The sequence below is a fragment of the Augochlora pura genome, chromosome 3 (genome assembly GCF_028453695.1).
Source record: "Augochlora pura isolate Apur16 chromosome 3, APUR_v2.2.1, whole genome shotgun sequence".
Classification (NCBI taxonomy): domain Eukaryota; kingdom Metazoa; phylum Arthropoda; class Insecta; order Hymenoptera; family Halictidae; genus Augochlora; species Augochlora pura.
In genome coordinates, this window is record NC_135774.1 from 23957826 (window position 1) to 23983913 (window position 26088).

Here is a 26088-nt window from a genome sequence, read left to right on the forward strand (position 1 = left end):
AAGCATCGCCGAATGAAACAGGAATTCTTCCGCTCATCAGAAGTTGGCGGGATAGTTGTAAAACGCTCGTTCGAATATAGGCGTTCCTTATCGCGTCCGACTCCGACGATTGGTTCGTGCTTCATCTGCCACGGCAAACTTTTCTATCGTTGTTTTATCGCGCCGATCGGCCGTATTTTTCGCCGTTTCGCGGGATCCCCCGGTTTACGCCGCGGCGTACACGGGATTATAGTTAGACCCCGCGGTCGTTCCGAATGCCTCGCGGAATTTCCTATCGATTTTCATACAGAATTACCGGCGGGGCGAATCTTGTTTGCTACTCTTTTGAACCGGGTGGTAGAGGGGGGGGGGGGGGGGAGGCCTGGAACAAAGCGTTTTCCCGGGGAGTATTAACAAAGGATGCGTCGGAATCTGGCTGCGAGCGAATCTGTGTACGCCGGCGGAAGGTTATCGGGTGTTATTAACGTTATTTCGCCGGGCGCGCGGGATTCGCAGAAAATCTGACGTTGCCGCGTAACCGGGAAAATATTTTCCGTTCCTCGCGGATTATGCAAATTTCAGGAAATATCAACGTATTATATTAATCGTTCCTAAACGGGCGGCCACCGATAACGCGGCCGCGAATTATCTCTCGTTTAGCCGGCATTCGTACCGGCTCTCGATCGCTCGTTCCTTTTCATACTCGATGAAATTCGTGGCGAACTCTTTTCTTTTTTATCATCGAGCCACGCCGCTATAATAAATAAGATCGCCGATTTCTACGATTAATTCGGATTAGTTCGCGGCCCGTCGAAGCGAACGTTCGCTCCAATGATGAGAAAAAAAGAGAAGAAGAAACCGCGCGGTCTAGTTATAACAAATCCGATCTCTTTTCGTAACAACCGTTCTCAAAGGATACTCCAATTATACCACTAATCTGTTCAAGATAATCTCGTCCGAGGAACGTCCCGCGTCCGCTGTACAATTAGAATTTTTCAAGCAGAAAGCTCTCGCCGTTCCGCAACATTATAACAAAAACCGAATACATCGCGGGAGTAAGGCGATTATAAAATCGCATTACGACGACGATCCGACGAATTATTTCTTTCGTTCACATAAATTTCATTCAACCCGAGACTCTCACCTTCTCGTCCCGCTCTCGGCTTCCCACGTATTCGAAACGTGTCTCGTGCGAAGCGGAGAGGAACAATGAGGTTGCAGAAAAATTATACCGAAGTATCTTACGAATTACATACCTTTAATTCCTCGTGACAATGTTTCAGCCGTATTAAACATCTCCCTCTTAACTAGTATTTTATTATCTCCTATATTATATTATCTCCTACCTAAATTTTCTCTGCTTCGATTTACTTAACCTCTTACCGTACTTTAACGAGTCCGACTCGTGATGGAAATTACTAATAATAAATTATTAAGTATGGATGTTATTCTGTTCTTTAAAGTTGGAATAAAATTCAAATTCCTTGTTATCAATATTTAACCCTTTTGCTACGGCAGCGTCGACCGCCGAAGTACTGTCACTGAACGAAAGCTCGCGCGCCAGAAATATGCACATTGCGCGTGATTTCTATATTATACGTTTCTCTTAGTTTGAAATAAATGTGCTAAATAAAACAATCATTGCTCTAATGTAACAAGTATATTTACATTTTTAATATGAAAGGACCTAGAAAATTATTAAAATACCAAATTATTTTTGTATTTTGTCTGCGGATGCCACTTGGATGCCGCATATATGCGGTGCTTGGAGCGAAAGAGTTAAGGATTTAAATATATTCAGGCATGGAATAAACATTAATGTTCCGTCTCTTTTAAGAAATTATGCCAATTGAAAAATTCTTAATCGCAGCAACTGCGAAGAAAATGATACGTCGAGGGGTTAAAAAATATACAACTTTTGTCGCGTCTTTGGTCATTGCACACCTATTGTATTCAATTTAAAATGAAAGGCAGTAAAGTAAAATTTAAAATAAAGGCGTCATGTTGCAACGGAAAGCGAGATACCCAAAAAGCGAACGTGAAAAATTTGTGAAATTCGCGGGTTCAGGAACCGTTCCAGATTTATTCCTGGCGTAATCACTCCGCCGCGGTGATCACTAACGAGTCTCGTAAAGCGCTGGTCAGACGTCGTGATAGCGAAAGGTGACAAACGCGATATCTCGGGCAGCGTAATAAATCGTGGCGGAAAACTCTTCTTTTCCTTACAGAGAGAGAAAGAGAGAGAGAGAGGAGCCGACGCTCGCGGCGCGGAACAAAGCGATCCGCGCTGGTTTGAGTGTAGCTCTTGAAAGGGGCTGTTTTCATCTTTGATTGTGAATCGCTGTGTGTACCTACACTTTCGCCTGTGTACGCTTACACACGCGATGCAATACATACATATATCGAACCGGGTGGCGGCAATGCTTCACGATCGGCGACTTTTTGGGCGTCGCGGCACGACACGTTCTTTGACGACATTGTCATGTCACCGACCACGCTAGATGTTTGCCAAGAATTTAATTCACAAACGCCCGGGGTTTCGCGTCTCTCTCTCTCTCTCTCTTTCTCTCTCTGTTATTCTGTCAACTTTTATTTATGCCTTTTCCTTTCGCACGCTATATGTATATACACTTCCGCCGCACAGAGTGATCCAGTCGGGTTCGACCGAGATAAAGCCTTCAAACAGATGGAAGCAGGTAAACACATTTTATGGTAAAATGGATTCGGAATTCATATATCAAGAGTCATCATTCTTGTGTACCGTTTGTTACCGGCCAGAGTCGCGTTTCGACTACTGTTTTCCATTCATTTCCGCCGCTGTTCAATGAGTTACGCGCTTTACGCGGAGTCCCTTTTTTTCGCGCGTCTAACGCTAGAGTCAGCGGAGTCCAATTACTGTTCGCGAGCCAGTTACTGTACCTGTTGTTTATTTTCAAGACCGAAATGTACGAAAGTTTGACAAAAATAACAGGATAAATTGGATGCGGCTTTAGTTTGCGTTTTCTGAAAACATTGCCACCGATGAAAAGTATCTTTCAATTTCTTTTTAATGAACTATAACTGTTGCACAAAATTAAAAGAACTCTAAATAATAATATAAAGATTTAATAAAATTATTCTGAAACATAAAATAATTTAAGGAAAACATTGCCACCGATAAAAAGTATCTTTCAATTTCCTTCCAATGAATTATAAATATTCCACAAAATTAAAAGATCACTCAATTATAATCTAAAGATAATTAAACCTAAAACATGACATAATTTAAGGAAATTACAGACGTGAATTTTAAACCTACACACAGACAGAGCTCTGGAAAATTTTCTTAGATAAAGTTAACAGACTTTGAACACTTTCAATTCCACAGCGATAAACTATAATAAATTGATTTATACCTGGATCCAACCGTAAATGATCGTAACAACTTTATACGTCAAGAGTTTCGTTCCTGTTTGCACAACGTACGTGCAACATTTTTATTTTGATTCACTGAAAGCTCATTTGTTTGTGCGCGTTACAACGTAATCCGTTTTATCAGCAGATTTGAACGGCGTTCTATCAGCGGCACTCGATGCGTCACGCCGGGCCGGTGGATCGATGCAAATGAATTTTAATCAATGACCATAAATTCGGGTGTTAGCGCGAAACGAAACGCGACGGTTTAGAAGAACGGTTCGCGCCGCTCTCCGGTTTAACCCGCGCGCCGTCCGGGGTTAAATAGCTGTGGATCCGTGGCAAATTACGTTACACGCGATATTTCGTTGTGTACTCCTGGTTGCCGATGTCTCTCAGCGGCCTGTACACAGTAACGTCGTTGTCTCGGGGGACGTGTAATTTCACGCGTCCGATACCCTGTATCTTCCCAACGCGAATATCGCCGCTAAATCCGACCGCCAAGAGCGGCCACGAATACAGGGTGTACCAAAATTATACGGACATCGGGAAATGGAGGGGAAGGTTCCCGATGCCATTTCAAGTAACCTTTTCCTTTGCCGAAATGCAATCCGCGGCTTTGTTAACGAGTTATTAATGAATAAAGTTGGCTGCGCGCGCACGAGGATTCGACCCGCGCGAGCCAGCTGACTATGGCCGGGGCGCGACGGCTTTGAACCGCGATCGAAGTAACGAACAAGGATCTGATGAATTTCCTATTAATTTCAAAAATGTCACAAATATTATTAATGGAAAACTTACCCATTCGGTTGTAAATGTTGTAATCCACGTATGTAAAACGACACAGATTACACTGACGTTCACTTTCACTGCACTGTTATTCCACACTGATCGCGAATTATGCCTCTACGTAGGCATTGCAAAAATACCCAAAATATTTTATACTGTCGTCGCGGCGCGTACATTTGAAAAAACGCAGACTATAGTTTTAAAGAAATCTGAGATACTCTGACGAAAAGCAGCACTTTCAAACTGCAACACTGTGTAAGAATTTTTCGACGAAAAGCGACATACCCGAACAATGTCGAAACGAACATGCCGTCACAGAATGACAACTCGTCGATCGCGCGACGTTCGGTTATTTTTGCAAGTAAGAAACCCGGAGACTCGTCGGTCCCCTGTATCCGGTATCGATGTCTGATCGCTAATTGACACGGGGGAGGTCTCGGCCACCGGTAGGAGGACTAAGCTACTCCCAGGAAATACAGCTGCTGATAAATTATGTGACGTGATTAATGACGCTCCGCTTTGGCTCGATACGAGGTCCCGGTTTTTGTTCGGTCGACCTCTTGCTCTGTTACTTTCCAGAGGGTGCCATGACGCTCATAAATATGCAGACACATTTGCATTGCAATCGCACGGAGATATTCGGGAAACAGGTAAATCGGTCTTATAATATTGCAATGATTTCCTTGTTAACATTTACGCCGCGATAGTTCGTACGTGTTCCAAAGAATGACGTGGTTGAAAGCTGGTAAAATCTTCGATGTAGCGGTTAATATTTTTCGTGTACTTAGGGGAAGTGAGATCGAAGATTAAGCCATCGTTTAATCTTAATAGTGAAAGAATTTATGAGTATGTGATTGTCAGATTATATATATATTTTAAATTTTAATTGAATGTTTTTTGATGTAATTTAATGTAATTGTATCAGCAGAATTATCAGAAATATAGACTTTTACAACAATAATAATAATCTTGTCTGGGATTCTCAAATCTTATAATGCAATTTAGACTAAATTATTAGTTTGCATTATATTCTGTAATTTAAAGCGTATTTTAACCTTTAATTAATAAAATAGTAATGAGAATAATAACATCGATTATTCGAAGGATAATAAAGTGATTTCTTATTTACATTGTAAGAGTACATTTTAATTGATTTGTACAATAAATTATATTGTAAATGAATTACTTTTAATTCAAAAGTTTCAATGTAGAACATATTCTAGTATAGTATCAAATTACATGTATTTCTTTCTGAAGGGAAGTACGCATTTATTGTTCACAGAAAACCAGAGACTATTTACAACATAGAAACTCGGTTCTCGTTGTTCGACGGGAACGAAAACAGACAAATGATACATAAGCGATTCCGCATTATGACAATATCGAGAGTACGTGATAATCGTAGGATCTGCACAACGGCGGAACGCTTCGCTCGAGCCGGCCTCCAATTTTCGTCGACCGAAATTTCCCCTTGAAATTTGAACTCAAGCGAGCTTGTCATAAACTTCGTCGTAGCGAAGCTTTTACGGGGGAGCCGCGTCGCCGCGCAGTTGTAACTATTAAAGCTTTTCAGAGTAAACCGTGTCGTTTTCGGCTAAAGTAGTCCGCAACGTGTTTTACATGGTACGACTGACCGATAAAAAAACAAGCAACAACGAAAAAAAAAAAAAAAAAAAAAAACGAGAAAACGGGTTGCTCAAACAATGGGAAACGTGAACATGGCCGGGACAAGTGTTCCATTTAACACTGCTTAACTAGGCGGCGAACCATGGCGATACACGACAGCACACCGGTGTGTATCATTTGACTCTTCATGAAGCTACCTGAAACTCTCCGCGTATACGTAAACGTTCGGAGATACTTTTTCAAAAGGTATCGATGGCGCCCGTTCCAGCCTGGTGCGTTTTGTGCAAAAAATACGTACAAATGAACTACATGAAAAAAAAACTATGTCGAAATGGTTGAAATGACTTCTGTTCCCGCCGCCGCGGGGGTTGCTCGCTTTTTTAGTAGCGCGAGGATTAACCCTTTACGGAGAGGAGACAGTTGGTGTTTATGTTGAGATCATTTATGTATAAATTATGGATTGTATATAAATTATATAAATTATAGGTTGTATATGAATTATATCATTTATAGATTGTACATAAATTATATCCATTATATATTGTATATAAATTATATTTATACTATATACAAATTAAGATTTCAAGATTCATTTTGGAGGATAAAAACTATTGGTTTAGACAACACGTTAGAAATTAGAACATTTTTGCTAGTTTTTCTTACTTAGTGAATATTGATACATTCTCTGAATTATTTATATTTTTAATATTTAAAATAAATATCGTACACAGAACTTATGCTAATGAAGAATATAAGTTACATTAGAAATATCTATTTTACTCTTCAATAACTGCAGCGGAGAAATCAGTCCTATAACTCTCTAAGATCTGTCTACTCTCAATCACCAACGCTATTTATTTACTATTTTATTCTTGCATAAAATTAAAACATATTAATGCGTCACATATATCACATACAACTTTACTAATGAATTAATAAATTCTGTTTTCCTTCTAAACCTTGCGTATTACGTATTACCATTCAACAAGAATTAATTCCGACCAGCACGCCGCCGTACAAACGTAACGCGACCGCAAAGGGTTAAAACGCAATCGGAAGTCATAGACGTCTTACAGTTTTGTCGCGGAGCGTAGACAGGCGACAAGGTAGCGGCGGTTCGACAGAAAGAAATATGGATTCGGTGCGTGCCGCCGAGATTTCTCCCGCGGTCGTCCGAGAGTTAATTGCGTTCCTTCGATCGAAAGGTGAAGTGTTACGGCCGCCGGGGGGGTCCCGGGCCAAACGGTTACGACAAATGGAATATGGCGGCGGGTCTACCGCTAATTAATTAGAAACCGTCCGAACGGTCGTGATGAATAGGTTGCGTAACGGGATCATTAAAGCCTCAGTAAATTCCGACCGACGCTGCCGCGGCGTGTAATTAGCGCATTCGCGGCGCCTATTCGCCAAGAGAGAGAGAGAGAGAGAGAGGAAGAGGGAGGGGAGAGAACAGAGATGGGGGGCGAAGTAGCCGAATAATTTAGCCGCGACAATTTCTAGATTATAATTTGATATTCCCCCGCGTGCCGGCGGAGTTTAAGGATTTAAGTTTCTTGCCGGGATAAGCCCGCGGGCTAATGAATGTCTTCCAGAATTCACACGTTCGCCGGCCGCGGATACGTCGCCGCTTCCCCCTCTCTTCCTTCCTTCCTCTCTCCCCCACACACCTCTCTGTGTTTCGTTAACGAGCCGGCAAATTGTTTTTGCGGATACCCGCCGACTACGCGGGAGCGTTCCCGGCTTTATTATAATCTCTGCTAATTTTGACATTGCATTTCGCTTTAATGCCGGATCGGTGGGGGCCGACCGCTCTCTAAGCACGCGAACTCCGCTAATCTGTGTACAGTTAGACTTACGAACACCTGTTCCGTTTCGGTGCCAGGACTAATTAGTCAATTAGCCATTCTACGAGTATCACGGCCCGGTAAGCTTAAACCCGTCTGATCGCGTATATTGGCGGTATCGGGTCGCGGGTTTCTCCGAGGTTAATTCGATCACGATGCTCCTTATCCGTTAGGTCATCGGTGCCATTTTTTGCCATTAATTAGGTGCATCGTGCGGTGATCGATATTAGGGCGGCGGGAACTGTGCTCGTTTCAACAACAATGTCTCGCCCTCGAAGCGCTCTCTAATTTAATTATAAGTTCATTTTGGAAAATTTGTTATAGCTTAATCAATTTTTGATGTATAATTAATGCGATTTGTTTCTTTGATAATATTTATCTTTGAAATATGAATCTCGGATGTAGGGAAAATATAGAAAGACCTCTTAAATCGGACTATAATTAATGTAAAATATAATGAGCCGAATTTATTTTTTACATTTTTATTTACATGTATTATTTTTATAGAAGGGATTCAAATTCGTAACTAGAAAAATAAATTATGATTCCGTGGATTAATGACGCAATTTAATAGATTAAATTCAGTTTAAAGAAATATTCTGTTTGGCTTCGGAAAAGATTTTCATTACTCCTTCGACCTTTTTGATTCATCGAGTTTTTTTACTCGTCCGCGCGCGTCGGATTGTTGTTCGGCACGAAAATTATAAAATTCCATCGCGCCCCCCTATTGTCGCCTGTGATTGACGCATCGTAAGCCCGGATGAGTGACGGACTTCGATTAGAACATTGCGAATTGGTTTCTCTTTTTTTTTTTTTGCAATGCCAAATGTTGGCAACGTTTTCATATTTCGGAACTTTTGTCCGCCGTTCGACGGGACTCAACGTGGGTGAAACATGGTTTTTATCAGTGCTGGTCGAAAAAACTAATCGACGAATAACGAATGCATCGTTGCTGTTAATTAGTTGATCGCAGTTCACGAGTGCAGTCGTTTTAGTCGTTATTTTCAATTAACGATTACGTTCGTTTTAATCGTCACTCGTAATTAACAATTACACTCGATTTAATCGTTAATCCCATTTAACGATAAAGATATTACTGTTAATAGCAATTAACAAGTAAATTTCATTTCATCATTAGTCGCGATTAACGATTGAGTTAATTTAATTGTTATATCTAATCTGTACATTATAAATTAAAATTTCTTAAACTCAAATATAAATATTATTTCTAAAATAATACTCAGAACTAATTTTACAAATATCATTTTTTAATTCACATTCTGAGGATTAGTTTTTAATAATAAGCATAGTTTTTTAGATTTGTTATGGATAACGCATTAAAAGTATATTATAACAAAGCACAATTCGAATATTAAGTCGAGAAAATATAAATAATATTTCAAAGATATCTCGAAGAAGGTTGCAATAATTTTCCCTTCGTTTCTGTTCCAGTTGCGTGGGCGGCGATTTTCTAAAAGTGTTTCTACATTTGGAGAGCAACGGCGTTTCCGAGTACACGCCTTGGTCCGGCGTGCTCTGCGGCGAGCTACGCGACATACCGCAAATATTGTACAGTTCAAGATCTACGCTTATTTTGGAGCTGCACACACAGGGACCTCCGTCGAATGCGACCGGCTTTTTTGGAAATTTCCGGTTCATCGACAGACGTAAGTCAATAAAAAGCGCATTCGCTTATCAATTGTAACCGTAGGCTATCGACGGACGAAAAAAAAAACGCAACGTTGCCGATAGAAAAATCAAAAACTGAATAAACATTTGGAAAACAATTATTCGATGTCACGACCTCGTCTATTTGAACGAAAGTGTTATGTATATAATATTTCGAAGTAATTGAAATATTTGGAAACTAAATATTTCATATTTAACAATTGGTTTTACCTTAAAAGCCTTTCACAATGCGTGCAACTATATAATTCTGTAATTTTGTTTATTATGTATTTGGAGCACTGGATGAGAAAAGGTGATTTTTCCTTATTTTTGTATTCATTTTGTTCTATTTTAGTAGTATTGTGTTAAATAATTTTTAATAAATTGGCAAACCTTAGTGGAGAAAAAATGTGTTTTCTTTATGATTTTACCTTATTTAACCAATTTTTAAACCTTATAAAAAACACGTAATAATAACAAATTATGTCCTCCTTTTATAGGATATCTAAGGATATATTATTACATATTAAGTAAATTAGATCTTTATTATTCTGTTGATTTGTCGAAATGATACCTTAATGAAAATTATGATATTTATTCCCTCGAAATGTCATTTAATATCGCGCGCAGCTTAACCGCAGACGATTGATTTGTATGCGCGCGTTGCTCGGGTATCCTCCGATCATAAAATTCGGCGAAATCTCGAAAATAAATCGGTGCGATCGCAATAAGTGTTGCCCGCGATATAAATCCCATAAAATCGCGGCGTTCTTTCTTTTCCGATAGATACCGCTGTATTCTTGCCGGTCAGTTCCCACTCTAAGCCGAGCTTCTCCCCTACCCGAAATCAATAGTCTCTCTCTCTCTCTCTCTCTCTCTGATATCTACGAAATTGAGTTTCTTAAACCTAACTCGCCAGACTGCGAACACTGCAGGCTATAAAACAGAGCACACCTCAAATTTCCTTTTTCAAACTCATGCTTCCGAGTGCCCAGGAAACTTCACCTTACTTCATACACCCTTCTGTCTGTAGGGGAGAACTTTCGGAATCCGTAATGCGATCCGATCTTTTTCTCGGCTGTTTGTAAAACTTGGCCATTAAGTATCCTCAATAGAAAATTGCCCCCTACCGCGCTACTGCTGCTGCTGCTGCTGCTGCTGCTGCTGCTGCTGCTGCTGTAACACTGTGGACCAGATTTATTATTCAACGATAGCCTAAATCTGCAGTCGGAACTTCCACGTTCGAACAGATTAAATAGTAATCGTGCGAAAACTTCCGACTAGGGAACTGGAACGTTCTAATTGATGCGACACGGTGGAGAAAATTGTTTTCTGCTGCATTTCTATTGTTATATTTACTGTTCTATATATATGTATTTTTAGATATATAATGTTCGTAAGTCGGTGCAAGAAGCAGGTGTTAAATGAAAATGTAGATTTCCTTTTAATAACTTCAAGAAATTAAATCAATAATACATATCAAGATATATATCAAAAAATTAAGTAATATATATTATATTATTTTGTACAATATATTCGATTATAAGTACAGTATAAGATATATTATATTATACAATATTACATATTACATATTGCTTTATAAAAGCAAGTACTAACTAAAAGTAAAGTATTTTATTAAGAAATTAAAGAAGTTTGTGCACACTCCTTAATTTATCGAAGTTATAAAAAAAAAGAACTACATTTTCATCTTGCTTGCTTTTTCGAAATTAATTGCGAACATTTTGTACAATGATACGTAGTCTACTGATTACTTTAAACATTATATTAAGCTTCCGATCCAAATCTAACAGAAATGACTAGATTAAGAAAATTTTACAGTTAAAAATTTATTAATCTTTTTGCTGTTTCCTGATATCCTTTTTAGTCTAAGTATTTAATACTGTCTAACAAAAGTAAATTGTCGACGATTTTATATCATCAAATTTTTACTGCTATCCTATTTCTTTAAAAGCTCGTTTATTTGATGCAAAAATGCGTTAAAAATACGTATCTGCCGATTGTTCTTTAATCTAACATAAAATACAACTTCGCTATACACAATAAAATATCGATATCGCCATAGTGCGATATACAGTATCGACGCCTCCATAATAAAATGAAATTCATAAATTCGCAGTGTCAAATTTTTCAAAACATATTCTACATAAAATAAACGTCGCACGAATCATTCATCTCTCGAGCCAAAACAAACAAACATATCGATTTCAAAGCGATAAAAATTTGTTACATATATTCAAATTCTCGACTACATGTATAAAATACCATAAAACATTCGCAAAACGAAAGAAAACGCGTCGCAAAAATCAGCTTTTAACTCTTTGGGGCACGGTGGGATTAAAAATGTCCCACCTTTTCAATGCACGGTAATGCATTGTGGGACATTTTTATACCCACCTCATAGTATTGCAATAGCTAGCTACATACATGTCTACGTTGTTCGTTCATAAACCTACGCGACATGGTGGAACTATTTAACACGTTCGTCGTCGACGATTATACATTAAAATCCCCACACAATCAAAGCAATTTAATTAATTAAAATAAAAGTAAAAAGTTCACATTTATCATAGGGGATGACATTAGAACTCTTTCGCATTCGAAGAATCATAGTCGAATTCATTTTGCTCGAATATATTGCAATAAAAATAAATTTTCAAAATTGCTCAGAAATTAGTTATTAACGACTCACGTGTTAAGTCTCATTTTATAACAACAAATTCAGTTGAATTAATACATGCTTAAGCTTTTATATGCTTTCAATGAAGATATACGAATTTTGTTTAATTAAAAAACCCGACAAAATTTCCGTGCAACACGGGTCTATTTATTCTACAAAATCTTGTGCCTGGAAGAATCAATGGACGCTCACAACAAAAATTCGCGCCCGTATCGACCGCTGTCGTTATAATAATGAAACGATCGGGTCGACGGTTCCTCGACGGTTAATTGCGTGAAACGGTACAACGAATCGGGCGAAAAGTGGTCCATATCGGCGCGGCGAACTAGGACCGCGGCGGGGGTGAGGTTTTTTAGCCGAATAAACCAAACAAGGAAGCCATCGAGCGTATAACGACGAATCGATTTTTTTCAGAGCATATTTCGACGCGCCCGCGGCAACGTGGCCGGGGGCAAATTGCGAGCGCGGAAATTAAATAAAGCCTCGCGTCCCCCGCGTCGATCTTCGAGGGTGACGTCTACCGGCGGGCCGGAAGCACCCGGCGTCCCAGAAGTCTAAGCCAAGGAATAAACTAGATTAAAACTGACGGCTTGTTAACAAAAGCCGCTTCGTTGCTTCATCGCGAGAGACCGCCGGGATCTCTCTCTCTCTCTCTCTCTCTCCCTCTCTCTTCGGAGTAGGGTAGAGGTCTACTACTCGACCGGCATACTTATCGAGAAGGCTGCAGGTTTCGTTTTATGAAACTCTTTCGAGTGGAGGCTTATTCTTTGGCCGGCTCAATTGGAAAATATTTTTAAAGTTATCCGGGCGGATCATTGAAAGAGCTCGCAAGAACGCGTTCACTCGGAAATAAGGCTAATTAAAGCGTGGCCACGCGTTCCGCGGTGGCTTTGTACGCGGGGCCCGCGGTTCAATTAATAAGTCGCCTAATGCAGAGAGAACGCGCGCAACGAGACGCTTTTCAATTAGCGATGAGAATTCCTTTCCCCGGGCTGTTATTTTCGCCGGGCATATGGGACACTTATCGTATCGGTGGGGGAAATCGGGTTGTAAAAAAATTCCGATTTTTCCCGCGTCGAGTACTAACGCGCGTGATCATCAATAACCGGGATCCATGCACGCGTTCACACGGTATCGGCAAACGCGCGAAATACGACGGTAACGGTGTCGCGTTAATAAACAATAACGACGTTTTCACTGTAAGGAATATTTTAAATAAATTCTCCGGTCGTTCCGCTTTTTCCTTTTCGCAAACTGATTTATGAATTTGCATAAAAAGATCCGCGCTCCGTTTATAATACCCGGCGCGGTAGGTAGAATATTTTTCGAACGAACAAGCTCCCGGTGTATTATCCGCGACGATAAATAATTTCCAACGGTTTATCGTTCGGATTCGTGTAAGGGGAGTGGCTCGCGTTGCTTTTTTTTTTTTTTTTTGCGAACACCGAATTATCATCTCGTGTTGTTATTTTACAGTAAACGTTCGCTACCCGTTAAATACGGCTCGCCTTTGGCGAGGCTAACCAGGTGGATAAATTACAAAGCAGCGTTTTAATTGGCGGTCGTATGCGAACGACTGATACGGATGATTCGAGATTTATCAAACGTCAACAACAATGTCGCATCCGCGCTGCCACCTAACGGTAATTAAATAACTCGGTTTCGAAAGGGGGGGGAGGGCGAGTTAATTTATCGAACGATTCCGCGGACGAGACGCGCTCGGCCGAAGTCAAACGAGGCGCGCACTTCGACGGGCAAACGTCGAGTGTTAATAAATTCGCCGATGTCGTTTTTCTTTCTTTCGACGTTGCCGAAAGCGTTCCGCGAAATAAGCGGTCGCCGTCGCGAGGGCGACGGTTGACGGCCGGTTCTCTAAACCCTTAATTAACCGAAGTGACCAAAGCGAAATCGGACCCGATATACCAAACAGGCTCCAGTCATGCGAATGTCGTGATTATTGACATATGACGTCGAGCTGCAAACATTCAGAATTACCGGCATCACATTACCCACGGTCACGCGATTCTCTCGTGTATAAACAACTGCGCGCTTTGTGGCGGCAAATATGTACACGTTGTTCTTACTTCTAGAAATGCGAAGTGCAAAAAGCCGTTCGTTAAATAGATTTGAAATTATGCGAATTATTCGAGGTGAGTAACGGTGCTATAGCAACATTGCAGCAATTGTAAAAATAAAATGTACGTGAATTATTTGTTCAATATACAAGATGGTCCATGCAACTTATGCACCAAATGCAATTGCAAATTATAATTGTATAAAATGGTGTACAATTTATATGAGTTTACAGAATTCTATAAAATTGTATAAAATTTGTGAAAGCTTTGGAAAATTGTACGAAATGCTATATTTTATACGAGTTGTAAGAAACAGCATAAAATGTATATAAATTCTATAGAATCGTAGAAAATGGTATTTTAAATTTATATAGAACGTAAAAATAGCATAGAATATATATAAATTCTATAGAATCGTAGAAAATGGTATTTTAAATTTATGTAGAATGTAAAAATAGCATAAAATGTATATAAATTCTACAGAATAGTATAAAATCGTATGAAATTTGCACAAGTTTTATAAAGCCCTATAAAATATATTCAAGTTTTGCAAATATATAAAAAATGTATAGAAATCCAAGCGTAACTTATGCGTCAACTGCAACATTTAAAATATGCATTGGGTGACAAGTTTCGCAATGCAAAAGATGTGTGATTTAAAGGGGCACAGTACGTAGTGTATTTTTTTAAAGGTGGAATTTTATCAATTCTATGACTATTATAAATGAAAATATATTTACATTAGAAATTATCGAATACATTTCATTGCTCAAGAATGTGCTAGTACAGAAACTGTGAAAAATTAAATTCTTGTGTTAAAATATACATGACCTATAATTCTAATATTGACGGCACTTGTTACACGCTTTTAAGACTTCGGCAGTTTTAGTATTAAAACTCCAAATAAATGACTTTCCATTTTGATTTTATTTATCTTATTAATCGCGAAAGGTATTTAATATTTAAAAATTTATATAATAATATTGAAGCTTGTAGTACAATTTAACACATTTATCTCAATAATAGATAGAAAATTAAGGATTACTATGGCAACCGATTCACAGGCCATCGATAGGAGGGGAAAGCAGATTGATAGGTTACCGGTCGCTAAAGTGTTAAGAAAAATGGTAATTTAGTTATGAAAAATTCGCGCAAAATCCAGCCGTGCCTAACAGGTTAATAAAATCCAAAAGCACATGCATCGACTTCTCGCAATCCATGGCATAATCAATTACTAATATCATGTTCTCTGAAGCACGGTCTCTTTCTTAATTCCGAGTTAATTACGGCGAAACGACGCGACGAGATGCATCGTCTTTCCGGCGATCAAGGGGCCGCGAATTTCCGCACGCCTCGCCGGGCGGATTCGCGCGGGCGTAGCGACGAAACTAAATAGCAAATATTGTGGAGATTTGGCGGGAGTGCTCGGTTCGTTAGTAAACGCTTCACGCGTGTGACCGGCCGACGCGGTGCTTTAAACATGCTCCGGACCACGAATTTTTTATTTCGCTCACGTGTTCGCTGCCGGCTTACACGCGCAACGCATAACTGTGACATAATTCTTTCTGTCCGGAGAACGGTTTTCCCTGCAATCCCGAAAATGTACAATTTCCACGCGCGCGCGCGCGCCCCCGCCGCTATCCCACGCGTACCACGCCATCTTCCCGCGCGGAAAGAAAAAAAAAATGCCGCCCGCTTTCTCAAGTATCCCGCAGCCTATTTTGCATAAGAACATCTGCGACAAGTTCACTAATTTCCCTCGGATCCTTTTCGTAATTTTCTAATTTGTAGGAAAATTGCGAGATCGCGTAATCCCTTAACCGGTCGCGCGAATTTTTCGCCCTTTTGTGTACAGGGTGTCCCAGCTTATTCGGGCAACTGAAATAGTTCTGTTGTTCTTGGACATTGGTGTTGATATTTCTGTTGACGGAAAATTTTTCGAGGATTTCAATGATGCCTCCACTTTTTTAATTACAATTATATATTTTTTTATATTTTTTTATATGTATTTGCACTTGTAGGCAGAAAACAATTCACATTAAAATACTATAAAATTAAAGTTGAATTACCTAATCTCTTTGGATTGAACAATTTTTGTTAATAGAGTTTTTTAATATCTGTAAAAATAGCTGAGTGTATATAGAATAATAAAGGATTTTAAAAAAATTTTCTGATATTAAAAATTGTGTTTGAATATCACATTACACTAATCAATGCTATTACAGATATCTAAATTCGATTATAAAATATTGAGAAATAAATTACAAAAATTGCTATTTTAAAAATAAAATACGGTATATTGAGACACTTTTCGATAAATGAACAACTTATCTAAAATTGAATTAACTGTGTCACAAATTTTTAAAACGATTGTAATTGATCAGAATTGCCAAGAAAATATTTTCTCGAAAAGAATTCTCGTGTAAAAATTCATCCATTTTCTATTTTAGAAACTGCAAAATTTCGTCTTTTTTAATGATTAATGCCTTTAAAAACGTCATATTTTTTAAATAACTTTAACATTTTACGTAGATGGATCTACGTCGTACACCTACTAGCTATGCGCGCAAACGGAATTACACGGTTAGGCACGTAGGATCATAGACGCGACCTAATGTTTATTTATGAGCTCATAATTTAATCAGTAGGGTAAGCAGAACAAATAGAGCTAATTATTCGCGGTTCCTCTATTATTTCAACAGACCCGCAATTTCGATTAAATTTCTGAAATAATAATCGTCAGTGGATTAGAGTAGTTGTTAATATTTTCAGAAATTACTGTGTATAACCCTAAAAATGCACAATGAACCTTAAAACCGTAAAAATGTTTTCTTAATTTAGTAAAAGCTATCGCAATATTTATTATAATTGTACTACTAATAAATGTTAAAAAACATGTTTACCGCAACAGACCGATCAATAAATAAAATTCGATGTAATGTTATCGAACTCCGCATTTTACGGGGCACAATTATTTAACGCTATAGTAATTCCATTTATCGACTCTAAAGTCATAAAAATTATTTAATAATTTCTTATATATAAATCAGAATATTTTTAATATCTGTAAATGAAAGAACCGTAATTTTAATCACTGTAAAACGCATTAGATTGCGTTAGTGTTTAAATATTCCTTATTTCGTTATTATAAACACTTCTTTGCCTTTATTTTGTTAAAATATACCCTAAAAAGAACACTGTCCAGCTTACGTGAATTAACTGTCTTTATAAAATATCTGCGTAGACGTGTTCGTATTCGTCGATTCGGAAATATTTAAAAAAAAAAATCCAACGCGGAGCTCGTTCGCACGTAAAACGGCGAACACCTTCTCGACAGGTTGTTTTCACACGATGTAACACAGAGCCCGGCTGGCCGGGCGGCCCGGGCCAACGCACGTCCCACTCGAAACAGATTTCGGCGCGTCGGTTAATCCGCGGTGGCCAGAATCTGTCTACAAGCCAGCCAACCATAATGGAGGCTGATAACCAAAGAGATTAGTCAGACAGAGATTAGACGACAGATAGCGAAATCGGCTGTTCGGCAGCTGGCTTACCGTAAACCGTGTTATCAAAGCAGCCTAACATATAATGTTTCGCAGGAAGGATCTTGTTGATCCCCGGGCTAATTCGATCGATATTCAATTTCGGGCCTGGATACCGACCGAAGGCGAGACTTCATCTTCGCGATACCCACGGCGCGGCACCGCGGCATATCGTGGCATCGGCGTCGCCAGTGCCTGATCGCCCGATTACACCAGGACGCCCGCCCGCCCCGCCCCGCCCCGACCCGACCCGATCGCGCCGATATTTCATCCGCGTGATTTGCGGTCGCGCGGAGTCGAACAAAGGACCTTGACGAAAACGCGCGCGAAAGAAAAATGCGCCGGCGTGCTGTCCTAATGCGCGCCCGGAAACGTCACGAATCCATTTTGTTCGATCCATCATGGCCCGCGCGAACCCGTCACTGACGAATGCGCGCGCGAGCCGCCAACGACGATGTCGCGAGAAAAAGGAAAAGCGGGGCGCAACGGAAAAATCCTGGCCGCGGCTGTATCGGTGAAATATGTGCTCCTTTTTCGACGAGGCCATCAGCGGGCGTACCTCCGTGGTTCTCGATTTTTATCATACCGACGACGAAAATCGATAGGAAAATCGGGGGAGATTTGATTTCACCAACAGATTGTTGCGTCGAGGTGGCGAGATATAATTAACCCCTTGCACTCGAAGCCATTTTAAACCTTTGCGCTACCGCTCCCTTTTATGCTGCGGCGATTAGCACTTTGTATTAAATAGTATAAAATTTATACAAATTGTAGAAAACATTATAAAATTTATACAATTTGTATAACATTGCATACAATTTATAGAATTATATAAAATTGTATATAATTTGAGAAATTTTTGTAAAATTGTACGGAATGTTATATAAATTTATACAGGTTACAAGAAATGGCATAAAATGTATATAAGTTCTATAGAATCGTACAAGATGGTGTATAATTTTGTACAGATTGTATCAAATAGCACAATATTTATACAAGTCTATAGAATTGTATAAAATTGTATAAAATTTGAGAAACTTTTGTAAAATTGTACGAAATGCTATATATGAGTTGTGAAGAATAGTATAAAATGTATATAAGTCTATAGAATCGTACAAAAAGGTATATAAATTTATACAGATTGTATAAAATAGCATAAAGATTGTATAAGTTTATAAAATTGTATGAAATTGTATAACATTTGCGAAAGTTTTCTAAAATTGTACGAAATGGTATATAAATTTTTACAACTTGTAAAAAGTAGCACAAAAAGTATTATAAACTCTACAGAATAGTATAAAATTGTAATAAGTTCTATAAAACCCTTTAAAATCTATCCACCTTTTGCGAATACATAAAAAATATATATAAATCCGACATAAAATTGTATCAAACTTGTACAAGTTCTACAAGATCCTACAAAAATTCGTGGACACTCTATGAAACGACGTAAAATTTACCCGCATTCTACCACGAAATCCGTGCTTTCTCTCGTTGCGTCCTATTTCGAGGAGGACCGACCCATCCAACACATCGCCCCGCATCTCCCGGCGGGCCGACTTCGTAGATGCCTCGGGTCGAGCTAGAAAATTTCGGCGTGCCCCGTGGGTTGGTTCCCCGGCTTGTGTTCTCCATTAAACAAGAAAACGGAGGGGCTGACCGTCTGCACCCGTTGTAAAGCATAGGCTGATTAACCATGTATAATTAAAATGTAATTTCAGCCTCGTGAGCGGCGGAGTTTTAATCAAACCCGAGGGGGGTGGGGGGCGTTAAACCGATGGCGGCGGCGGCGGGGAAAGGGGGCAGGCTGCGGTGCGATACAGAGGGGGCGGGGGTGGCGGGGGGTGATTAGCGCGGTGACCGTAGACCGCGACCCACCGCCGCTCCTACTTTCCTTTATTCCCATTTGCGCAACTAATGAGTATTACCGGCAATATTTTCCACTTTCGCGGAAGCTTTAACGCGGCGATTTATTCGGTTAACGACTATGAATATCGAGATTCCCCGCCCCCCCTTTTTTTTTTTTCTCTCCACCCTCGGAATCGGCGTTGCTCGCCCCGCCGTTCCTCCGCGTCTCTGGAAAATGCGAAACCTATTGAAACGGGAACTCGGCGAGGATTAATGAGGATTCGTTTACATTGTTGATTTTGTTAACGTTGCGATTTGTTTTAGCCGGGGCTGAACTCGGGCCGCTTTATTCACCCGAAACCCGTATTTCCGCGCTCGCGACGAATGTACAGTTGGCGCGTAACAAAGAGACGAAAAACCGTAGAGTCCGCTTTGTTCTTCGACTTGAAGCCAGTAATTTCAAGCAGATAATATACTTCATATTTCATTTTCTTTGCATTTTTACGCGGTTATGGTACATGCGAGTTTCTTCAATGAAAAGAATTCGCATGTCAGGGTAAATTTATTTTGTTACTATACTATAGTCACGGTAAGGAAATTGTAAAATATTTAACTGGTTCAGATGCTTTTGCAATTTCATTAAGTTAACTAAAATTGGGTATTAATAAAAAATTACCTATGCTTCGCAGCAAATTTTTGGAAACTATGCAAACAATTCTTTTGACAAATGGCTTTAAACATAAAGATGCGAATATAAAAACTATTCTATAGACATTTACAACGCTATATAGACAATAATAGCACTAACAACGATAACGAGCGAATAAAAATTCTTAATAAAATTTATATCCATTTATATCTATTTATATTTATGTCTCATTATTTCAAAAGAAATTCAAGTAATTTAATCGAGTTTTAAAAAAAGCTCCTGCTATAACTATACATTAATATTTCTCCCGAATATATAAAATCCACGGTCTACTTATGACTAACGCGTCGTCGGTAATCGAAGCATTTCTTTCCGCTCGCCGTAGTTGTTCTCGTCGTGTAAAATAAACGCGATCCCTCGTCTCCGAAGAATTTCAATTCCCTCGCCGGCGAGCGCAGTCGTTATAACGCGTGGCGCCTCGTGAAAATAGATGGAATGGAAGTTACATTACTGCGAGCTAATTGATTTACCACGCTTGCTAGCTCACGGTCCCAATCTCTCCCCGAAATTCGGCAATTAACGGGAAAATTGCGAGAGCGGTTCTTTGGCGGTCGCCGCCCCCACTCCGCTATAAATATCGCTCGCAGCCTCTTCGTTAACGAGAATCCGATCGTCTTCCATAATCAGTCGAAATTTCATAATTTTATTCGAAACTTTATCCCGTTTACCCGCGGCCGCGTCGTCGACCGGTTAACGGTGCTTAATGAATCGCCCCGGCGTCGCGACGCTGATTATCGAGAAATTAATAAACATTTTCATGCGAAGGAAAACACTGACAGTTTATTAAATAAATAAGTAATTAATAGCTTTCTCTATTAACTTTTCTTTCTCTCTTTGTTATAATTAAAATTACGGAATTGAAATTAAAATATTAAAATTAACTGAGCAAATTAAATGCGAGTAGTAGTTAGATAAATAAAAGGATCGCAGGAATAATTAAGTATGGATGTTATTCTGTTATTTAAAATTGGAATAAAATTCTAATCCCTTGCTATTAATATTTAAGCATGCAAGTTGTTCTTATTTTCTAGATATATGTATATATATATATATATTTAATTATTTATCTAGATAATAATAATATTTATTAATCTAGATAATGGATTGTCTTCAACACAAATAAATTCAGGCACGGAATAAACATTAATGTTCTGTCCATTCTATGAAATTGTGCGAATTGAAAAATACCTAATCGCGCAGTGACTGCGAAGAAATTGGTACGTCAAGGGGTTAAGAAAACGTCCGCGCGTCCGGTATCCGCCGAAACTCGGGCGAAATTACGATTAAAATTCTAACGAGTCCGAGAGCCGGCTTATCGTTTCTGATAAAGCGGTTGCGCCGTGGCGTTACGATGCTCAAGATAAAGAGGAAATATGGTACAAGTACGGAAAGTCCCGGGGGCTGTTTGCACTGCTATTGATTAAAGAGGGGTAATTCGGTCTCTCTTGGACTATTTTCAACTTTCTCCACGGTTTAGCGGCTTCGCGCTAATTACTCGGGGAGCGCCCGGCTCCGTGATATCGACACAGATTCGATTTCTTCTTTATCAGAATCCGTTCGGAGGCTGCCGGCTGCACGCCCCCCCAGCCGACGCAACAATCCCGTGATTTACGTTAAATATTGTCACGAGCAGTGACGTCAAAACGTTCGTAGCCGGCTCACCGTATTACATTACAGATGCTAATAAATGCAATAAAATATTTAATCGTATTATTCAACGGAAAATACAGCACATGACGCGATTTCACGCCAACGAAATCATCGAATATTCTTGACAACTAGTTGCACTGTTGTAATATATTAGGTTGGGGTTAGGTTTTGTTCTATAATTTGTTGCCATTTTAAAAGTACCTCCATAATGCTTTCTAATATCGAACAATTAATGTATTATTGTGCTAGAGGTGTTTTCTCGCGAACAAGTGAATAAGGAAACGAACGAATTAAAAAAAAAGAATTAATTCTGTGTTAAAATAGAAGATAAAATGAGCTTTTCACGTTCGTTCTGTTTTCATAGATTACGAGACGCTCGAGGAAAGCGCTTCCGCGCGTTTTATTAGGCGAATGAATAGCTTGTCCGGCCACGTTTCTCGCGGCAATAATGGTACCCCGACACAACGATGAAATCCGAAGCGCATGCATGCGGGACCGCTTTCGTCGACCCATCATTTTGTTCATAAAACCAGATCAAGAATCTTTGAAATGTACCGTGCGTGTAATACCGCAGAGTACTTGACCGGAAGCGGGGGACTCGTGTTGGTACCTTTGATGTTCGCGCATTCGTGCCGGGGGACCATGGGCACAACTTAAAGCTCCTTCGCAGGCGATGTCTTTAAAATTTTCTATGCTCCACCGAATACGAGATAAAAGAGATATATTCTGCGCGAGAAATTGGAGACGTTGAAGGGCTCGGCGACGGTCGGTACGTGATGTTGCAGAGAATTTTATTCCAGAAATGGAAACAATTTCTTTGAATCGAATCGAAAAATTGCTCCTCTTGTTTCTACGTAATTTACGTAGATGCGGTTTAAATAATTCACGTTTAATAATTGCGTTTTAAATAATTTCTAGTTATTTATTTATATATTTCACATGTATCTGTTTTAAATGTTTCATGCATTTTTTTATTTCAGATATTTCTCGTATTTTTTATTTAAATATATCAAACATTTTTCTTTTTAATAGTTTGAGTGTTTCTAGTTTACATATTTCTATTTTAAATATTTCACAAATATTCTAGTTTACATATTTCTATTTTAAATATTTCACATATATTCTAGTTTGCATATTTCTATTTTAAATATTTCGTATACTTCTACTTTACTTATTTCTGGTTTACATATTTCTATTTCAAATATTTCGTATACTTCTCCTTTACATATTTCTATATTATATATTATTAATATGATTTCTTTCTATGATTTCTATCAATTTATTTCACATATGGTATTTGGATCATTTCACATATTTCGATTATTTCACATAATGGAATATTCCATTTCTATAAACCTCTCCATGTTTGTACAATTAAATTGAGAATAGAAAATAATTAAGAAGTTCGCATATTAAATATTTCTCACTATTTTGTTGTTCCACACTGGTTGAATGCAGTGCTTCGTACAATTCCGCTAAGAAATTATTTATTAATTTACCTGGAGCGACTTTTGCCAAAGTTTCCGCACGCGGTTCCCGTTTTTTTACGATTTCAATAGATAGAAGTGGTTCCCCCGAAAACATCCGAGACATTTCGAAACATCCCGGATATTCCCGTGCTTTTTCTAACGTCCGTGTACGTCGCTTCATGTAACATTTACGCGAAGCCTGCCAGCTTCTTTGGAATGCGCTTTAGAAATGGCCACAATTTCGTAGAGCACCCCCTGTACAGTTGCTACGAGTTCGAGACCGGCGTAGACGCGGATATTACATATTTCGGAGTACTACAGACAAATCGCCATAATTACAAATATGAAACTCGCGTTAATCATCGTAAGGGGTAAACGTTATTGCAATTACATTGTTAAACGTTTCTCATTCCGAAATATTATATTGCACGGTCGTCCGAAGATTTCAAGAAGGATCCCCGCGCAGAGAGCACGTAGAATGATGGAGAATTCGCCTTTAGCGCAATTAGGAAATTAGAGGGTAATTATTTTTAGCGCGATAATTGTAAATTATAGAGAATTTGCTTTAGTGCAATATAAAAATAGTAGAGAATCCGTTTTTGGCAGAATTCAGAAATTATATATAATTTATTTTTACTAAAATCGATAAATTATAGAGAATTCACTTAGGAAAATCAAAAAGTGGTAGAGAATTCGTTTTTAGCAGAATTAAAAAATTATATGTAATTTACTTTTACTAAAATCGAGAAACTATAGAGAATTCACTTTAGTACAATTAAAAAATTATAGAGAATTCGTTTTTAGCAGAATTAAAAAATTATAGACAGTTCACTTTTACCAAAATCAGGAAATTATAGAGAAATCACTTGACTCCATTAAAAAAAGATAGAAAATTCGTTTTTAGCAAAAATGATGGAGAATCATTTCGTTTTCAATTCTCAAGAAAAAAAAACGCTATTCATCCTTATTTTAAAATATCTCAGAAATTTATTAGTAATTTTAAAACTCAAGATAGAAAGCAGTTCAAAAGTGACAACTGTTTTAATTTTCTGCGACCGCACTCTGGAGAGTTGACCACGCCCCTTTAAGTTAAGTCCCGCCCTTTGGGGGTTGGTAGCGCCACTTTATTTGATTTGGTCACACTTCCTTTATAAAAGAACACTCTGTATAGCAGAGAAACCTTTTACAAAATCTTTATATGGCGATTAATCTTGTGCTTTAGATTTTATTGAGATAACAATACTAAAATGAAGGCAATAGATTAATCATTCTACCCAAGCATAAATAGAGTTCAACTGCAACGCTTTCTAGCACAACTATAACCAATCATACTTCAGGTCATCTGTAGCTCTGTCGATTGAATGCTAACAAACGTACGATTATTTAAATTAATTCTGTCGAAATAAAAGTTTATCAAGTAACGGCACTTATACGAAGATCTAACTTCACCCAACTCGGGAGTGTTAACCCCTTGGCTACGGCAATCTTTGGCATGGCCGTAGTTTTTCGTTAGACATACGTTTCTGAGGAAGTATATTAAAATATTCAAAATATTGAATTCTGTTACATTAAACCGATATTACTTGAAGCGAACAATAATATTAAGCTTTTTCACAATATATAACATAAATATTACACAATATGTAATTAATCAAATTTGATCCTGACGCCTATTGGCGCCTACAGTACCGGGGAGCCAACATGTTTCGGACGCCAATAGGCGCCATCAGTAGTCAAAGGATTAATTATTAGGCAACAACGGTATCTAAGGATACTGTTCACGAAACTCTTTACCAGAAACGACGCGTTAAAGTCCCTCGTTACAAACAAGACGAACAAACAGAAATCAGTGCACGCGGTTCCGTGCAATCAGACCGTGTAATCGCGTTCCCGGACCCGTTCCAGAAATATGATTTTTAATTCGATCAGACAACCCATCCGCCGCAGACAGTTTTTCAAATTGCGCCCCGCCGGCAATCCGGCCGGGCAGGGCCGGCGGGGACTTAAACAACCGAAGGCTCATTAGTTAACGATCGCGGCAATCAGCCGTGCAAACAGCGTCGGTTTACAACGATCTGCGACGTTCTGTTGTTCGATGTAACTGTAAAACGGAGCGGAGCGTCTGTTTCGGAGGCGGCCGTGATTAAAATACTGTAATTTGCGGTCGGCGTGCTACAGATCGCGAGGCACATATCGGAGGGGAGGGGGGAGGGCGCCACGCGACGCTTGCGCGACGGACGCGCGCCGTATTATGGCAATTGCCTTAATTTACACGGCCGCGGGCAAATTGATACTAAATCAGAAACGTCGTTTCACAATTAATTTAGGAAATTCAATCGGGCTGACCGGGATATACAACGACTGACAGTGTTTGATGTCCCAACTGAGCAGATGCGGGAGTACGGCGCGGCGGCAAATGTTTGCCAGTTTATGACAGTCATTTGATAACGCGCTCGTCGGTTCTTGATAATGTTTGGCCGGACTCGGTCGAGCTGGATATATACGTGGACCGTTTATTTTGAAAGCGGTGTAAGTCCATTTAAAGGTATATATATTTTCAATGTTAACAGATAGTTGCAGCAATAAATCAGACTCGATTTTCATGTCACAGTAAGGGCGCTTAAATTGTCTTTATTAATAACAAGATGATGCTTAAGATATTTCTTACCTATACTGATAAATTAAATAATAAATAACACTCTAAAATTGTTTAAACGTTCTTCCCTCTTTCTTTTCATCTGTTCATAAATTAACATCAACGTATTAAAAAAAAATTGTCACAGAAAATAAATGAATCT

General features: G+C 38.9%; 1 protein-coding gene across 1 annotated transcript in view; it reads left to right on the forward strand.

The window, feature by feature from the left end:
• The window catches only part of Sol1 (CUB domain-containing protein Sol1), an 802928-nt gene that overhangs the window by 256347 nt on the left and 520493 nt on the right, over positions 1 to 26088 (forward strand). Inside the window, exon 4 of the mRNA XM_078176633.1 lies at positions 9084 to 9298. Within this exon, the coding sequence (XP_078032759.1) occupies positions 9084 to 9298 (215 nt within the window). The remainder of the gene's footprint in view (positions 1 to 9083; positions 9299 to 26088) is intronic.